At 32.3% G+C, this 19943-nt stretch overlaps 1 protein-coding gene across 1 annotated transcript; it reads right to left on the reverse strand.

Moving 5' to 3' along the window:
* Positions 1 to 371: 371 nt before the first annotated feature.
* LOC115710694 (uncharacterized) lies at positions 372 to 14379 on the reverse strand. Its single transcript, XM_061112465.1, has 5 exons — positions 13484 to 14379; positions 13150 to 13262; positions 1421 to 2910; positions 1161 to 1361; positions 372 to 1061 (listed from the first exon to the last, which is right to left on the reverse strand). The coding sequence occupies exons 1-5, from the start codon at positions 14377 to 14379 to the stop codon at positions 372 to 374; spliced, it is 3390 nt and encodes a 1129-aa protein (XP_060968448.1).
* Between the last annotated feature and the right edge of the window lie 5564 nt (positions 14380 to 19943).

Consider the following 19943-nt stretch of genomic DNA (forward strand, 5'->3'; position numbering starts at 1 on the left):
CCGTTTCTTGAACTGTTACATTTTTTTTTTTTGGAGTAAAACCTGAGATTCATTGATAAAATCAGAGAGTACAAAGTTCAGGTGAGATTGGAAGGTAAAGAACCATTCCAAATACATTCATTGTCTAATCCTAATCCAACCTTGGCAAGCGAGTGAGCAGTTTTATTACAATCTCTTGGAACATAAAGCACAGACAGATTAAGACTGAACAACAATGAATTGCTAAGACCATTAACAACATCACTAAGAACAGAGTTATTACAATAAGAGCTATAAATTTTATCAACCACACTTTGGCAATCCGAGGCAATAGTCAAAATAAGGAGCTAGATCGCTTGAATCCACTTAATAGCTGCAAGGATTGCTTTGCCTTATGCAACCTCAGGGGAAACTACACCAGAACAGGGGGCCATAAAACCAGCTCTGCTACAGCCTGCATTATCAAAAGCCACAACTCCATAACTATGCTTCATATGGCCCAAATCTAATGTCGCATCTGTGTAAACAATCCACTGCCCAGCAGGAAGCTGGACCTCTCGCCGATTCTGACGCAGTGCAGGGGAAGACAATACCATCTGCTTAGCATTAGCATCAATATACTCATGTAAATAGTTAGCAGCATAATCAAAAAGGTGATATGAGGAGAGCCCTACCTTCTTATGGAATAAATTATTTCTCTGACTCCAGATTGACCAAATAAAACAAAATAATAGAGCCAAATCAAATTTATTATAGGCATCTAAAGCACTGGCTAAAAATAAGCTAAAATTACTATCCTTATGATTAGTATAGAAGGTAAAAAATTTGGAATGTTTCCAAGCTTTTCTAGCATGATTACACCCAAGGATAGCATGTTCAACAATCTCTGAATGCAACTGGCAAACCGGGCAAAGAGGGTTTGTAATAATGTGTCTAAAAAACAGAGAAGAGGCTACAGGAAGAGAGTGAGAAAGAGCACGCCAAATGAGGTGTTTAATTTTAGGAGGTGCTGTGGAGGCCCAAATTTTGGTCCAAAAAGATTTATTAGAAGCAAAAGAGGAGGAGGTAGGCATATCCCAAGACTGAAGAGCTAGATGGTAAGCAGTTTTTACTGTAAAAAGCCCTGACTAATCCGGGCCCCAGATCAGAGTATCATTGCAATGGTGGCCAGAAATGGGGACCTGCAAGATGTCTTCCACAAGAGAGTCATCAAAAAAGTCAATCAACTTTCCCCTATCCCAATCCCCAGAAGGCGAAAGAAAAAAAGAAAGAGATTGAGTAGGAGGAGCAGAAGTGGAATAGGACTTAAAACGACAGCCAGGAAACCAATGATCCCCAATTGTGCGAATACTTAACCCATTACCCACCTTCCTAATAAGACCCTGTTTAAGCAGGTCACATCCCCACAAAATACTTCTCCAAGAAAAAGAAGGCCTATGACCACAACTGCCTCAAGAATAAAAGAATGGGGGAAATACCGAGCTTTGAGAACTCTACATAACAACGAATCAGGGTATTGAAAAATTCTCCAAGCTTGCTTGGCCAGCATAGCCTGATTAAAATGAGTTAAACACCGGAACCCCAAACCCCCAACAAATTTAGATTGGAAAACACTAGACCAATTCTTCCAATGAACCTTGTGAGACTCTGCAGAAGAGCCCCACCAAAACTTAGAGATCAGGGATTCGATTTCCTTACAAATTTTTGTAGGAATGCGATAGCAAGCCATGGCATATGATGGAATAGCTTGAAGGACAGCCTTAATCAGAGTTTCTTTCCCAGCCCTAGAGAACCATTTATGATTCCAAGAATGAAAAATAGTGGCCACTTTATCCTTAAGGAAGGTAAAGGCAGGATATTTAACACGTGAGAGACATTGAGGAAGCCCTAAATATGTGGTAATAAAAGCCCTACCCTCCAACTGAAAAGTTTGGAAAAAGAGACTCCTAACCTCAGTACGGGTATTAGGAGAGAATAAAATAGAGGATTTAGCAAAATTAACCATCTGACCTGACGCTTTAGAATAGATAGATAAAGCATGATGCAGGGTTTCACAAGAACGCTTGTCAGCAGTGCAAAAAAGAAAACTGTCATCAGCAAACAGCAAGTGAGTAATAGAAGGTGCCCGCCTAGAAATTGCAATACCCCTCAGAAGCTCCCTATTCTGAAAATTTTGAAGGAGAGCAGAGAGACCTTCAGAGCAAAGGATAAAAAGGTAAGGTGAAATGGGATCACCCTGTCGAAGGCCACGAGTGGGCTTAAGGGACCCATGAACTTGACCATTTATAGAGAAAGAAATGGAAGCAGTGGTCAAGCACCTGAAAATGAGGGAAACAAAGTGAACAGGAAAATGAAAATGGAACATATGGTGTCTCAAAAAATCCCATTCAACACGGTCAAAAGCTTTAGTCATATCTAGCTTTAAAGCAGCCCATCCCCGCGTACCCACAGTCCGATTTTTAATAGCATGCACAAGCTCATTTGCAATAAGAATATTATCTTGGATAATATGACCCGACACAAACGTACTTTGACAAGGTGAAATGATTTTATCCAAGACTTTTTTAAGACGATTAGCCAGAATCTTCGAGATATCTTTATAAAGAGTGGTGCAAAGACTAATGGGTCGAAAATCTTTAAGAGTATTTGCATGTTGTTTTTTAGGGATGAGAACAATGAGGGTAGAATTAATCTCAGTGAAGTAACTTCCTTGATTCAGACAAGCAAGAATAGCCTTAGTGAAGTCAGCCCCTAAAACAGACCAATTTTTTTGATAGAAAAAAGCATTGAGGCCATCTAAACCAACAGCTTTGTCCCCAGAAAGTTGGAAGACAGCTCTTTTGACTTCATCAGCAGTAAAATCTTGAGCAAGGAAGGTAATCTCAGGCTCATCAAGCCCTGGCCCCAAAGACTCAAAAATGGAGGCAGCAGCTGTTGGAAATTATTTTACCATGATCTTAGATCTACTCACAAGTATGTTGATTAACACCCTAAATATGAACTTTCTAAAACGATGAAATAAACACATATAAAGTTTAGTAAACCTTACATTGGTTGTAGCGGAATCATATGACTCCTTCCGTTCAGATATCTAGCCCTTGATTCCTTTCTGTAGCAGAGCATTATCAATATTTGAACCTGGATCTCTTTCTCTGAATCTTTGATGCTGAAACTCCTTTTGCTGAAAGTCTTTCTTCACGATCTTCCTCACTATGATTGAGGTATCACTTGCTGTGTGTGGGCACTACTCATACACTAAGAATTTCGAAATCTCAATGAGGAAGAGAGAGAGAGTGGGTTCGGCCAAAGATAAGGAGAGAGAAGGCTCAGTTTTTTCTGAATGAAAAAGTAGAAAATTTAAGTGTAATTTTCCTGAAGCCTTCACTATCTATTTATAGCATTCCACTAGGGTTAGGTTTGAATTATTTGGCATTAAAATAATGAAAATATCAGTTTAAAAATTTAAACCAAGTGGCCGGCCATGTACAGTAATGGGCCTTACTTGGATTTTGCAGTTTTCTCAATTATGCATCTGATATTCTCAAAAACGCCAATTTTTAAATTCAACCATTTAAATGTCAATTCTAACTATTTAATAACTATAAATAATTATTAAATAATATTGTCATTTGTCATATTTATTAATTGAACCATACAAAGTATCATAATTAACAAATATGCCCCTAAAACTCTTTCTTTACAATTTCGCCCTTACTTAGTGAAAAATTCACAAATAGACATAGTCTAAATTGAGAGTTATAATTGATTAATCAAAACTAATTATATGAGTCTTACAAGCAATATTATCTCAACTAGTGCAGGGACCATGGGTCTATATAACCGAGCTTCCAATAAGTAGATCAAGAATTTATTACTAAAATTCACTAACTCATTAATTCTTCGTTGAATCCACGCATAGAACTTAAAATTGCACTCTCAGTATATAGAATGCTCTATATGTTCCACCATATAGACACATCATTAGTTATCGATTGTTATAATCCTAATGTGATCAATGATCCTCTATATGAATGATCTACACTGTAAAGGGATTAAATTACCGTTACACCCTACAATGTATTTATTCCTTAAAACACTTGACCCCGTATAAATGATATTTCAGCTTATGTCAAATGAGTACTCCACCATTTATGTTCGTTTGGTCAAGCTCGAAGGAGATCATCCTTTGCTTAATATTCGCCAGATAGAAGCTATAGATTCCATGTTTATGATAGCGCTCCCACTCAATTGCACTACCGTGTTCCCAAAATGTACGTATCACCCTGACCTAAAAGTAGGCTTAACTAACAAATCAAAGAACACGAATAGCCTCTCGAGATTGAGCCTAATCATATTAGGATTAAGATCATTTGATCTAGGATCAACTAGGCGATATTGACTTGAATAGATATTACGGTAGGTTTAATAAATCTAAGTCAAAGTTCAATATCGGTCCCTTCCGATGCATACTCCATGCATCCAACCTGAGCTTTACTTTAACCAATGCTCTGGAAAGAACATAGCACTTCTCCAAATGCAAGTAAACTTTGTTGTAGATTATCATATCAGTAAAACCCTATGTCTGATAAATCTAGGAAACTTTATTCACATAGTCATGTTTACTTTCTAATGTGTTGACAGCACAATAAACAGGATCAAGTATGTGAAAAGGGTTTCAGATGAATTTATACATTATGTACATATAATCATGAAATAAATCATGTCAACCATGCAACATTAAATGTTATTTCTAATCTATATTAATAAGTAAATCTGATTATATTGAAATGAGTTTTATTTAGGGCATAAAACCCAACAAACTCCCACTTGCACTAATATAAAACAAAAAGTGCGTTTCAATAATCTCAACACCTTGATATACAAATCAAGTGTAGTAGTAGTAGTAAACTCCTCGTAATAGGATCTGAAAGGTTGAATTAAACACAACCTTTTCTCCACCATTACTCTTCCTTTAATCACAAAATCATTGATAATGTGAAATTCCTCTCTATATGTCTACTCTCTTGGGATACTGGATTCTATATCTTTGGCAACTACTTTTGGGTTAATCAGGAAATTAACACTAGTAGTTAAGGCAATTTGGAATGATGCCAAAAATGTATAGAACTTTCCTTAGACTGAATAAGTACCTTTCCTGCAACTTTAACATTCAGTCCCTCTCTCGTAGACCTAGAGACTTCAGATAGGTTTTTACACTTCTCCAAAATCACTATTCCACCCCCAGAGTAATCACCATCTTATCAGAAAGAATTTTTTAGCACAAAGGCAAATTTCGAAATCTGATGTGGTGTAGTCTAAGAGTTTTAAACACACCCTTATAGACTAACATATAGTTCCTCTTCTTAATCTTAGGATTTACTTGATTGTCTTCCAATGTTCTTCTCCTGGACTAATCTGATACCTACTCAGTACTCCCATTCAACAACAGGTGTCTAGTCTAAGGCATACAAAAGCATATCTAAGACCTCTCGCTGTTGATTTAAGAAATTCTTTCATGGCTTTATCTTTTCTGGAATAGTTAAGACTTTTCGTTAGATAAATAAAATTTATACCTAAGAAGTTGTGAAGCTTCTATAGATTTCCATTTGAAAGAATGCTTCAGCATCTTACTAAAGTAAGTTGCTTGCATTAGAGTAAGTAATTACCAGGTATACCACAAGCCATAGGTTTAGATAAACTCAAACCTAGGAACAGGAAGTTTTGTTAAGTCCATTGAATGAACTTATAAACGAAAATTTTCTTTTATGTCCTTGTAATAGAAAACTTTAGGTTACTCCATGTGAATGGATCAAACTATAGTTTTCTTTGGCTTTCTTCTTAGTTTCTTATCTTGACAATCCATTACTTGTTTAAACTCACAATGGATTTTAATCACTAGTGTCTCCCAAGTCATGAGAAGGTGAGTTCCTAGAAACTCTCCCACTACGACAAGGTACCGTGAATTATGTCTAAGAAAACTAAATGGTATTAACATCTTTGGTTGTGACAAGACAACAGAGGCAGTGGGATCATCATATGTCAAATAAGATGATAGAACACTTTTGGAATCAAGAATTAAATATCTCCTTTATTTGCTACTTTATTTTCAGACTTAGTCATTATCTTAGAAAAGTAGTATTTGTTTGAACAAACACTTTCTTATCTATTGACTATGGGATGGTCCACCCCTAATCACTTAGAATAGCTAACAAACCATGGTTAATAGTTCTAGCTTTTCTTAAGATTTTGATTAGGTCATCCATGAATCTAGTAATGATTTACATTAAGTATACAACCATACATCATTCTGAGATTGTATTACCATAGAAGGAATTAGGAACCGACTAGTAACTAATCATCAACATGCAACTTGAAATTTCTGGGGAGGTAAGTTTGGATATAATTCAAAAATCAATTTAATGATCTTTGAACTGCATATCTACTAACTATTTCTCCACCCCTATCAGTTCGCAAGATCTTTAACCACTTACCTTAATAGTTTTAACCATTGCTAGAAATTAATGAAATTTTTCAAACATTTCAAATTTCTTGCTAAAAGGTATAATCTAGAGTTATCGTTTTAAGAATACAACGAAAAACTCATATCCACCCCTGAATGTACATCCATCTGCGAATGAGACGAACTACTTTCAGTAGATATATGCATATTAACTCTTTGCAGAGATTGATCTTGTCAAATCCACTATGAACAAGATACAAATGCCATAGATTAAAAAAAATGGTAGTGTCTTTTGATGACTTAGGTTTAGTTACATCAAAGAATTCTTAGAATAGTGCAAGTGGATCCTGGTCACAGAATACCTAACTCATACTCCACACAGTTTTAATCCATTAATAGAAGATGGATATAAACACTTGAGAAAGTGTAACTGTATTTTATTTTGGAATTAGAAATATAAGAATATTTCTGTTTGGAATCTAAAATTAAAGTCAAAGACTTAAATTTATACCAAATATAATGAGTAATTCTATCTTGGACCAGCACTACTAATATAAACTCTAAGTCAGATTTGCCCATACAAGTAGGAGATTTCTAAGATTGAGGATTTATATCAATTGGGAATAGAATTTCGGGATTATAATCATATGCGTCATTTAATTTCTTAAGAGAAAATATAATGACATGAAATGATTTATAGACCATTCATCCAATGATATATTATTGAGCTAATTCGAAATGAATAAGCTAAGAGGAATTAGGATAATTTCGTTTATAAATAAGAATTCAACGATGCTTCGATTAGCGAAAGACAAAGTAATCTTATTTATGTAGTCTTCTTGTTTCATATTGTAAAAATACTAGTCTAAGGTGTCATCAATTGATGAACAACTAGATGTTGCATATACAATATTTATCTTTCGAGATCTTACACTATTATGTATGTCTAATTGTGAAAATCCATTAGGGATTTATCTCATTAGAAAAACAAACATGTTAGACCAACAATGAAGATTCAAAATTAAACTACAACTTAATAACAGAAAATAACATGGTTCAATATAAATTCATACACAATTCAGAAATTATAAACATATAGCAAGTAGGAATGACTAGTGAAAATACTAAAACATACAATCCTAAATAATTTCCAAGGTTTTCAACAAACTGATACAGTGTCCCGGTAGGCGAGAGTCAAAGTATCATTTATTGAATAGAGTTGTCAGCTCATCTAAAATAGAAACCATTCTAGCAACCTTTTATTCGATCAAAATAAGAATCCAACGTTGTCCCGGTAGGCGAGAGTCAATTATTCTCATTTTATGAGCTTCCACTATTGTTTCATGTTTTATGAGTTTATCTCTAAGTAGTCACCGTAGGGGAGAGTCTAAATAGAGACAAAAACTCACAAAACACTTATCAAATAAAATCTTACGGTGTTAAATGCGTTCAACGTATAACCATCCATAGGGGGACGAATCTAGCGTCTCGAGGTTATATTGAAAAAATTTAACTATTATAAGACCAACAATGGAGATCGAATATCTTAATAATAATAAAGCTCATTATTTAAAGTGAGTTGTATTTTCTTTGATTCTCTTTATTTAATCTATAAAATATATATTTATTTAATTAAAATTTCCAATTTTAGAATGAAAAATTCTAAACATAAATTTTAATTTAATATTTATAAATTTTACTTAGATGGATATTGAAATAATATAAATTATTTCCATCTTAGTAATAATTTCCAATAAATATTTAGAAAAATATTCAATTTAAGCTGTTACAAAATTAATTTAAATTAATTTACAACTCAAATTTAATTTTTCTATAAATATATATTGCATTTCAAAAAATTAAAGTATTTAAAAATACAATTTTCGAAATTGCATATTAAAATAAAAAAAAAATCCTGGAAAAATTATTCTAATTTAATGTTGGCCCAAAATTAATTAATTAATAAAACTAATTCACAACAAAAAAATATAATTTTCCTATTTAATTAAATATGTATAAGAAAAATTTCAAATATTTAAGTATGATGATGAAAATCAACTTAAATATTAATTTTCTATTTAATTAAATACACTAGAAAAATACTTCAAGCAAAAATATCACCTATCTAGATTTTCCTTTGACTAATTAATTAAATTTCTAATAAAATACATTTTACTTCATTTATTTTAATTTAATCAATAAATGAAAAAATCATTGATTTAAGTTGGTCCAAAATTAAAATAAATAATTTACAACTTTAATCTATTTTTCAAATAAAATTCAAAATTCCAGCATTTAAGAAATGCAATTTCGAAATTTGATTAATAAAATAAAGAAAAATATATTTTTAAAATTATTTAAATTTAGTTGAAAAAATAAATTTCAACTAAAAATAATTTTCTATTTAATTAAGTGTCATGAAAAAGAAATATTTAAGTATGATGATGAAAATCAACTTAGATATTTAATTTTCAAATTAATTAAATGTATTAAATTCAAGAAATAAATAATTAAGTGTAGAGAAGGCTTAATTATTAATCTCTAGTTTAATACTAGGAAAAATATACTTAAAATAAATTGTACCAAAATTAATAATATAAATAATTAATTTCACAATGTATAATATTTTCCTTTTTAATATTAGAAATAATAAGCAGTCTAGAAATAACTATCTAGAAAATATCTTATTTGACTAAGTATCTTTTCCACAAAATTTGAAAAAATATCTTATTTGACTAAGTATCTTTTCCACAAAATTTGAAAAAATATCTAATTTAAGTTGTATTAGAAAAAATCTAGAACTTAAATATTTTCAAATTTAGATTTAATTAAATATCAAAAATTAAGTTGTAACCACTTAATTTGAAAATATTCCATTTTAAGTTAATATTCGAAAAGATATTAACTTAAAAATATCTAAAATATTCCATTTTAAGTTAATATTCGAAAACATATTAACTTAAAAAATATCTAAAGAATCTTAATAACCAAAGCCTAAAGTTCCTCAACTTAATTTTGAAATTTTAAATCCAAAAGATATTCAGATTTAAGTTGGTTAGTTGTAGATAACTAAATATCAACTTAAATAGGAATATTTAATGAAAAATTTAAATTAAGCTTTAGAAAGAATTTAGATGGTTATAATTCTATATTTAATTAAATACAAGAAAATACATATAGTTTAGCTTAGAATAAAAAATTCTTTAAACTATAATTTTCTTAAATTAATTTCAAAATAAATGAAATTAATTATGTTGCTAATCAATTTTATTAGGTTAAACTAGTTTAATTAACCTAGTACAGTTAGTCAAATCAGGCAAATGGGCCTTCACAATTGGGGTGGTTCATGTGAGGGGGTGCTGGGTTCAGTATGTCGTACCCACTTCTATGGCTCCCAACTCTCACACAAGGCCCAAAAGAGAGGAATTTAACCTTAAAATGAACAACTGTTATTAATTGAATAGGCCCAAAAACTAAATGGGCCTAAATAAAATCTATCAAGAACTATGACATTTTATTTAGCAACATTAACCTATATGGATCTATAATGAAATTAAACACATAGGCTCACACAGGCACACTTTGGATGGGTCCTATCATGTTGCTAGGTCATACACAGATGAAAGAAGATTGTAAATATACCTGTTACAAATTATTAACTTGACCAAGGGAGCCATCAGATCATTAGATCTGGCAAAAAGTAACCATGGCTATTTGCAATCAAGTAATAATAGGTTTTGAAAACTTACAAACAAGCTAAAACACATACTCCTGCAACAAGGTTAGCTGGATAGTTGGATGTAGGATTTATTTAATTTTAAATTAAATAATCAATTTGGAAATAATTAATTAAATGAAAACAAATCGAAAATTTAAATAAAAAATTTGAAAAATTCGAAATTAAAAAAAAATTAAATTTAAAATTAAACCTACAATTTTGAAAAATTAGGTTTCAGCCAACCTGAATATCATTTCAAAATTTGCTAACTACTATTAAAATTTAAATGTTATTTTATAAATAAAAATTAAAAAAAAAAGATAAATGAATATCTTTTTAAGATTTTAAATGTAATTTAAATAAATAAAATAACAAAATTTAAAAGTTAGCAAAATATCTTACATCTTTTTAAAATTACATGCTTATAGTTATCTTATATTAAATTTAAATAAGGTCAAGTTATTTAAAAAAAAAAAAGATTTAATTTAAAATATTTAAAATCTGACCTTAAATTTAAAAATAAGATAAGATATGATTAAATTTAAAAATAAGATAGATTATTAAGCAAATAAGATAGATACTAACTATTTTTAAATTCAAATTACACTAATATCTTGAAGTAAATTTAAAAAATATTAAATTAATTCATAATGATAATTAGAATTGAATTAGGAATAGTAATAGTATAAATATAGAACTACACAAAAAATTGGAAGTTAATTCCATGAAAAAGCATTAAAAATCGAAGAAAAACGAAAAAATTGTGAGCTGTACGGACAGTTTTCGCGATCGCAGGAAAATTTCAGCACAACTCCGATTTTTTCGAATCTTCAAAAAATCATAACTAATTCAAATTAAATCGAAATTGAGTTCTGTAAAAAAGTAACTTGCTTAATTTTTTCCATACTATCCAATAAAAATAATTCCAGAAACAGATATTCAATTATTTTTAACGAAAATTCACAAACACCAATCAATCATCAAATAACACTCAATACAACATGATACCATCCAAAAAAAAACAAACAATTGTTTTAAAGTCCAAATTTCTTGCAAGTAAATCAATTACCATGGCTCTGAGGCCAGTTGTTGGAAATTATTTTACCAGGATCTTAGATCTACTCACAAGTATGTTGATTAACACCCTAAATATGAACTTTCTAAAACGATGAAATAAACACATATAAAGTTTAGTAAACCTTACATTGGTTGCAGCGGAATAATACGACTCCTTCCGTTCAGATATCTAGCCCTTGATTCCTTTCTGTAGCAGAGCATTATCAATATCTGAACCTGGATCTCTTTCTCTGAATCTTTGATGCTGAAACTCCTTTTGCTGAAAGTCTTTCTTCACGATCTTCCTCACTATGATTGAGGTATCACTTGCTGTGTGTGGGCACTACTCATACACTAAGAATTTCGAAATCTCAACGAGGAAGAGAGAGAGAGTGGGTTCGGCCAAAGATAGGGAGAGAGAAGGCTCAGTTTTTTCTGAATAAAAAAGTAGAAAATTTAAGTGTAATTTTCCTGAAGCCTTCACTATCTATTTATAGCATTCCACTAGGGTTAGGTTTGAATTATTTGGCATTAAAATAATGAAAATATCAGTTTAAAATTTAAACCAAGTGGTCGGCCATGTACAGTAATGGGCCTTACTTGGATTTTGCAGTTTTCTCAATTCTGCATCTGATTTTCTCAAAAACGCCAATTTTTAAATTTAACTATTTAAATGCCAATTCTAACTATTTAATAACTATAAATAATTATTAAATAATATTGTCATTTATCATATTTATTAATTGAACCATACAAAGTATCATAATTAACAAATATGCCCCTAAAACTCTTTCTTTACAATTTCGCCCTTACTTAGTGAAAAATTCACAAATAGACATAGTCTAAATTGAGAGTTATAATTGATTAATCAAAACTAATTATATGAGTCTTACAAGCAATATTATCTCAACTAGTGCGGGGACCATGGGTCTATATAACCGAGCTTCCAATAAGTAGATCAAGAATTTATTACTAAAATTCACTAACTCATTAATTCTTCGTTGAATCCACGCATAGAACTTAGAATTGCACTCTCAGTTATATAGAATGCTCTATATGTTCCACCATATAGACACATCATTAGTTATCCATTATTATAATCCTAATGTGATCAATGATCCTCTATATGAATGATCTACACTGTAAAGGGATTAAATTACCGTTACACCCTACAATGTGTTTATTCCTTAAAACACTTGACCCCGTATAAATGATATTTCAGCTTATGTCAAATGAGTACTCCACCATTTATGTTCGTTTGGTCAAGCTCGAAGGAGATCATCCTTTGCTTACTATTCGCAAGATAGAAGCTATAGATTCCATGTTTATGATAGCGCTCCCACTCAATTGAACTACCGTGTTCCCAAAATGTACGTATCACCCTGACCTAAAAGTAGGCTTAACTAACAAATCAAAGAACACGAATAGCCTTTCGAGATTGAGCCTAATCATATCAGGATTAAGATCATTTGATCTAGGATCAACTAGGCGATATTGACTTGAATAGATATTACGGCAAGTTTAATAAATCTAAGTCAAAGTTCAATATCGGTCCCTTCCGATGCATACTCCATGCATCCAACCTGAGCTTTACTTTAACCAACACTCTGGAAAGAACATAGCACTTCTCCCAATGCAAGTAAACTCTGTTGTAGATTATCATATCAGTAAAACCCTATGTCTGATAAATCTAGGAAACTTTATTCACATAGTCATGTTTACTTTCCAATGTGTTGACAGCACAATAAAGAGGATCAAGTATGTGAAAAGGGTTTCAGATGAATTTATACATTATGTACATATAATCATGAAATAAATCATGTCAACCATGCAACATTAAATGTTATTTCTGATCTATATTAATAAGTAAATCTGATTATATTGAAATGAGTTTTATTTAGGGCATAAAACCCAATAGCAGCATCAAGGTCACTACCTTGAGAGGAGAAGAGATCAGAGAAATAAGAGATGACAAGCTCAGCAATGCCCTCTTGAGTGTTCACCACTACCCCCTCATCATTTTTCAGGTATTTGATTCGATTAGATTTCCTACGAGAAGAGGCATGTTTGTGAAAAAATTTAGTGTTTCGATCACCTGCCTTAAGCCATCGAACTCTAGCCCTTTGCTTCCAATAGATTTCATCCTTCTAAAGCAAAGAATCTAACCTAGATTGCAACTGGGCAAGTTTAAAATTATCCCCCTAGTAAGTGTATCCTTATTTTGCAGGTAATTGATTTCCTGCATCAACAACTAGATTCTGGACTGAGACGAATGGTTGCTTTTCTTATTCCAAGTCTTAAGAGCAGAGACACAATTGTCTTGCTGAGCAAGGAAACTATGGAAACCGCTACCAGTAGGATGAGAATTAGACCATTCCTTCCAAGCAGTGTCAACCGTGGTATAGAAACTGGGATCCTCTAACCCAATATTCTCAAACCTAAAATGTTTATGAACAGAAGTAGGATTAGCTCGAGGGTTAGAAGAGGTTAAGACTAGCTTAAGAACTCTATGATCTGACCCATAGAAGCCTAGATGATGCAAGGAATGTTCAGGAAAAAAATCGTACCAAAAATCAGAGGCTACAGCCCAATCAAGTCTTTCACGAATAGTCTTATTTGTCCAGGTAAATTTATTCCCAGAATAGGAAAGAGGGGCCATAGTAAACTGATGAAGAAAGTTATGAAAACAGTCCATAGAGGCCTCGTCAGCAGAACTACCCCCAGACTTATCAGAATTTGAAAGGTAACTGTTAAAATCTCCAATAACTAACCAGGGAAGATTAGCAGCATTATAGTAAATATTATGTAAAAGTTTCCAAGTAATATGCTTTTGATGAGTAACAGGGGATCCATAGAAAAAAGTAAGGTGCCATATATAATTACTAGAGAGATTAATAATACAATCTATATGATTAGTAGAGTAATTAATAATATTTACAACATCATCCCCCCACAAAAGAAGAAGTCCTCCCCCAAAATACTTCCTACGGACTTCAAAGCCATTAACAAAACCTAGAGCCCGTTTAAACCTATCAACAGAGTTGGGCTTCAATCTAGTTTCCATCAAAAAAAGTAAAGTAGGCTTATGATTCTTGACAAGGAGGGAGAGTCGATTGAATGCTCGGGGGTTCCCCAGCCCCTGAGCATTCCAACTTATCAAACTCATTTTTCTGGGCGGGTGTGCTCAGCAGCACCCGCCTGTTCAACAGCATCCGAAGGCAAAGATTCAGCAAATTCAGCCTCCCCCCCCCCCCCCCGAGCACGCTTGAGCATGGACCTCAAGGAACCTCCCACAGTTGCTTGAGAAGGCTGGAAGCAGGGTCTTTTGACACCTGAAGCACAAGCAAGTCCCTTACCTTTAACGGTAGGGTCCTGCCTAGGAGCTTCAGCTTGAAAAACGGGGGCAGCAAGGGTAGATCGACTCAGGACCAGAGAGGGCAGAGCATCAGCCAACGAACGGGAAGCATTACCAAAGTCAGAATGAGAATCCGAGTGGTTTGCACTCACAATGATAGAGTCAGTGGAGACCGAACTGAAACCTGGAGCATACATCGGAGATAGAGAGCTAGGGCCCTCCTGACCCACCAGACCATCATTAGACATGGAAGGACTAGTGCTGACAATAGTAGAAGGAGTAGGGACAGACACAGGGTTAAAAAAACCACAAACCAGACCCTGGTTGGGATTAACAGGAGTAGGGATCATGACACTGGCAGAGTTCCTGGGGGCACTTAAATAAGAGACCAAAGCCATATGAGAGTTGAGAAGAGGGGTGAAACCCATAAAGTAATTGAAAAAAAAGGATTCACAACTTGGCCACCTTGAGGAAAGTCAGAAATATCCACATCAGCAATGGTAATAGCAGGAGCATGAGGATATTGGAAAGGCAAAGGTTTCTCAGACAACTTCTCTTTACCACGCAGGAGAAGATCATAAGGGCAAGGGGTGGCAGAAGGGACTCATCACACTTTTGCAGATAAGCATGACAATATTTTTTAGTATGATCAAGTTTTCCACAATAGAAATAGAAATCCGACAGTCGCTCGTATTTAAAATCTAGCCACTTAGTGAACTCCCTACCCATCTTTAGGAAACGAATATGAATGCCACGCCGAATTTTCTTATTGACATCCAAAAGAAACCTGACCCTCAAATAAGGCCCAGTGCCATCTTTGACAGTAGTACTGTCAACTTGGATTAAGTCCCCAACCCCTGTGGCAATAAGTTTGGCCAATTCAAACGACTTACACCTAAAAGGAATGCCATAAATTTGAACCCAGAAAGGCACATAATGAAGTTGGTCCGGGGTAATAGGAAAAGAGGAATCAGGCGCAACAAAGATTGTCAGACTCTGGGCAAAATGCCATGGCTGGCCATCAAGAATCCTACGCTTATCACCTTCACAGCCAAAGGTGACAAGAAAAAGACCCTCAGAGTGATCAGACACCACAACAGGGAAACGACACTGGGAGTCCATATTTGGGATAAAGTTTTGATCAAAGACAAGCGGCTAAAGTGTTTGACAGTACAAAGCTTAAGAAGGAGTTTAATTTCCTGGGAGGTCTCAGAAGAAGGATCATCAAGAGTATAAACCGTATTTTCATCAGAAGTTAAAGTCAGAGGTTGGAGGGGATTGAAACCAAGGGCATCCATTTTCACACACACACACACTAAGAAAAAAAATACTTAGACAGGAAAACAGTTTGAAAGCAGATAAACAAAAATAGAACCTAAATCTTACTTTATATAGAAAAAAGACCAACTTACGATAGATAAATCTCGGGAAGTTTCTGATCATAGCCTCTATTGGAAAAATGCTGGCCATCATAACGATTCCAATCTCCCAAGCTCCATCATCACAAATCCACCTCCTGGCTGCCATTCTTAGAGAGAGTAGAGGATTTGCAAACTGGTTATTGATTTGATAGTCGGATTTGCTAAAGAGAAAAATTAAATTAAGGGAGAAGCAAAACGACTTTGGGGGGTACCGAAAGGGTAAGAAGCATTTAATTGGGTTAAAAAAACCCTCTGATCTGAGATTTGGGATATAATCTTCGTCAGAGTAATAAATGCCCCCAATTAATGCAAGAAACGAAAGGTTGACAAAAGAGGAAGAGGGATCTATGCCCAGCACCACCACGTAGCTCATATGGGTGGACCAGAGACCCATTTCGGGTACCAATCGGAGACGGGAGAACATACCTCCTGAAGAGTCTAGAGAGAGCCATTTTTTCGTGTATTCTGTGAAGTCCAAATGTGATAGCTGTCAAAAGATAATATTTTGAACTCTTACATTTTTTATTGATGCCATTTATGGATTCACAACCATTACTGTTTCTAGTAATTACATGACACATTATAATAAGGTCATGTTTCTGGGTCACATCCATAGTTATAAATAGGACAAGAATATGTAAGTTACTATTTCCTTTATCCATTTTAGTGACATTTTTTCAAATGACAGTAAAAGATAATAAAGTGACATTTGTATTTTTACTCACACTGTTATATCCTACATTTGTCAAAAATGTTACTAAACCAATAAATGTCATTAAAACTAGGTAATACTAACATTTTCAAATGTTATTAAATCCATTTTTTGGTGTATCTAGAGCATGCCAAGGTTAATGTAAATGTTATAAAAAAAGTTTAGGATTTGATAACAAATTATGGGATTATGCTGAAATTTTTGTAAATTTAATTGCAGATGTAAACATGGGTATTTCCATGTAGTGAATAATGTTATACGCATTGGAAAATGTATGGTATTGGTGGAATTGCTTCACCTACAATCAACAGCCAAGGGAATAGATTTCTTGCTCCTAATAATAGATCCAACAAAGAGGTATAATAATTTTAATAATAATAGTTTACTTAACCTCTATGAGGCTATAAAAAGTAGTAGTAGTAGTAATACAAAAATGCTCCTTTCTTTTTAATCAGATTACAAAGTATGAAGATGTAGCTCATAAATAGTGAAAGAACTGGAATTGGATATTAGAAAGAGACTTGTACTTAAATGGTGTTTTCTTCACATGATCGGGAAAGGAATTTCTCCAAACTATACCAAAGCTTCAATCATGTCTGCTGGACCATTTCTCTTGTAAACTCATATGAGTAAATTTATTCAATTTTCCTTTGTATCATTGAATTTGCAACTCAAACATTTAAGAGAGTAATGACAAGTTTGCTTTTGTCAAACTAAAAATTCAAGAATTGACTTAATATAAAAATTAGAAGCTTATACACCACTGCACATAGCACTCTGAAATCAATAAAGAGGCTCTTGTAGCAAGAAGCTATAACATGACTCTTGCAACTAAGTGTTAAATTTACATTTAAGTAAAAACTAATGAAACAAAGAGAAACCCAAATTTCTCTTGTTGCTGCTAATAATTTATAGAATAAAATCAAACGAAGGGAGGGAGGGAAGATCATCATCATCATCAATAACTTAAAACATTTTCGTCTCCTCTTTTGTTGGATATGTTCTGCACTCTACAACTTAAAACAAATATACGATAATTAGCATCAAATGTTATTAATACATTCCATTCGTCAATTTTAGCAAAATCTATACAAGTAATTTAATTCAATTTTGCAACCTAACTTTGCAACACAACACAAATAAATTTATAGAGATTTGCAGCTTGATTTTGCAACTCAATACAAATAAATCAAATAATTTTGCAACTCACAAAAAAAAGTAAATTAATAGAGTTTTGCTACATAATTTTTCCATTCAACACATGTAATTCAATTCAATTTTGCAATCTAATTTTCCAAGTCAACACAAGTAAATAGAGATTTGCAACCTCATTTAAGTACTAGTTGCTAAAACAAAGATTATACCTTTTTTCCTATTAAACTCTATAAATCCCATTTAACTAACTGTAATTGCAATTTTTTACAATTAATGTAAAGCTAGTAATTGTCCAGATTTATAAAGACTCAAACTTCAAAAGCTAACACTACAAAAACAGTTACTTTTAGTGATAATTTTTTAGTCATAATATAAATTTTTTGTGACTAAATGTAACTTTTAGACGCAAACAAAAAATTACTTGTGCCTAAAACATTGTATTTAGATACAGGTCGTCACTAATTTAGTTTTTGTCTCAACAAGTATTGTAAATAAAAACAAATTTGATCATAACAAATTATAATTTTTGTAACTACAACTTTTAGCTACGAACCTTTTAGTCAAAACATAGCAATATTGATTTATAATCAATCATAACCTTTTTACTTTTAGTTACAAATTTTATTATGACTAAAAATAAGATTTTTTGTAGTATAATACAATAATATTGATTTTTTTATTACTATCTCTAGATCAAAAAACGAAGAAAAAAATCCAGATCGAATACTAAGTCCAAGCCCCACTACTAGCTAATAGCCCACTCAAAGCAACCATTAATTTGAGTGAGATTGAAAGAAACTCACGTTGCCAAAGATGGAGGGAGAATTTTCAGATGAAGATGGTGAGAATGGCTAGAGATTGTTGGATTTGCTGGAGCTCTGTTGTTTTTTCTTTCTTTTTTTCCTGTTAGAAATGGAGAAGAGGAACAAATCCTATAATTGCTAAAGAAAGTGTATTTGTACATTAAATTTGATATATAAATGAATAAAAAAATTAGTTATGAATGTATAAGTAAAAGAAAGCCTTTTGTAATAAGGGTGCACAAAATATATATGAGCCAAATTATTTAATCCAGCCAACTCAACTAATTTTTTTGTAATAAAGGATTATGTTAATGGTTGATTAAACTGAAAAGTAATAATTCATATAATATAGATTGATTATAGGTTGAATTTATTTTAACTCTATATAATCTAATCTAACTTATTTTTCAAGAAACATTCTAAATTTAAAACAACTTTCATACTTAAAATATATTTTTCATTCACAAAATATATACAAATATGTAGTTTACATTTTTTATAAATAAATTATATTATTATTGTCACAAGTAATTTACTAACATGTAGTCTATAGTTATCTTACTACCTCTATCAATAAATATAACATAGAATCATTATTATAACATTGTCACTCGCACGATACCACCTCTACCACTTTAATTTTTTTTAAAGCCCAATACTTACATGCACACATATATATTAAAATATATCATTTTTTTTTGTATGTTCTAGATTAAATTATTTAATCATGTTTATAATGTAAATATTAAAGCTTAAATGGCCATCTCAAACTAATGAATCAACCAAATTCAACCCCTATATTATTGTACCAAACAAGATTAGATTGTACAATTAAAAATAATTGAATAGTTTATAGTTTTTCCAAAGCATCATAATTGAGTTGGCCATGAAAATACCTCTAATTCAGTCAACACAATTCACGAGTATCCCTACTTTGTAAGGATAATTTCAGTAATATTTAAACCACTCCCATTTCATAAATACAAAAATATTTAAAAGTATTTTTTTTCTGAATATATTAAAAAATATTTTTGATTAAGTTATTATTATTTTGAGAAAAAAAATTGATTAAATTATGTTCTGAAATACATTTGTACTAATTTGGCTATTTGATTAAATTATTAGCTCTGAAGGAGGAGAGCAGTGTAATGTGAAAATCCGCATGTGTGTGGTGTGAACAGAAATAAATAAAAATTAAGAAGGAAAAAAAAAAGAAAAATAAATAGAGAAAGTAGACTTTTATTGGAGAAAAAGAGAAAACTAACCGTTACAAATGGACACGTG

Source organism: Cannabis sativa, chromosome 3, assembly GCF_029168945.1.
Source record: "Cannabis sativa cultivar Pink pepper isolate KNU-18-1 chromosome 3, ASM2916894v1, whole genome shotgun sequence".
In the NCBI taxonomy this organism is placed as follows: Eukaryota; Viridiplantae; Streptophyta; class Magnoliopsida; order Rosales; family Cannabaceae; genus Cannabis; species Cannabis sativa.

Excerpts from the sequence above, each read along its gene's own strand:
- LOC115710694 (XM_061112465.1), bottom strand. The coding sequence starts at position 14,379 with ATGAGTTTGATAAGTTGGAATGCTCAGGGGCTGGGGAACCCCCGAGCA. Across the intron at positions 13,263-13,483 it reads AATAAGAAAAGCAACCATTC|GAAATCTAATCGAATCAAAT; the intron begins GTCTCAGTCCAG and ends CTCTTCTCGTAG. Across the intron at positions 1,362-1,420 it reads TTATTCTTGAGGCAGTTGTG|GGTCTTATTAGGAAGGTGGG; the intron begins GTCATAGGCCTT and ends CTGCTTAAACAG.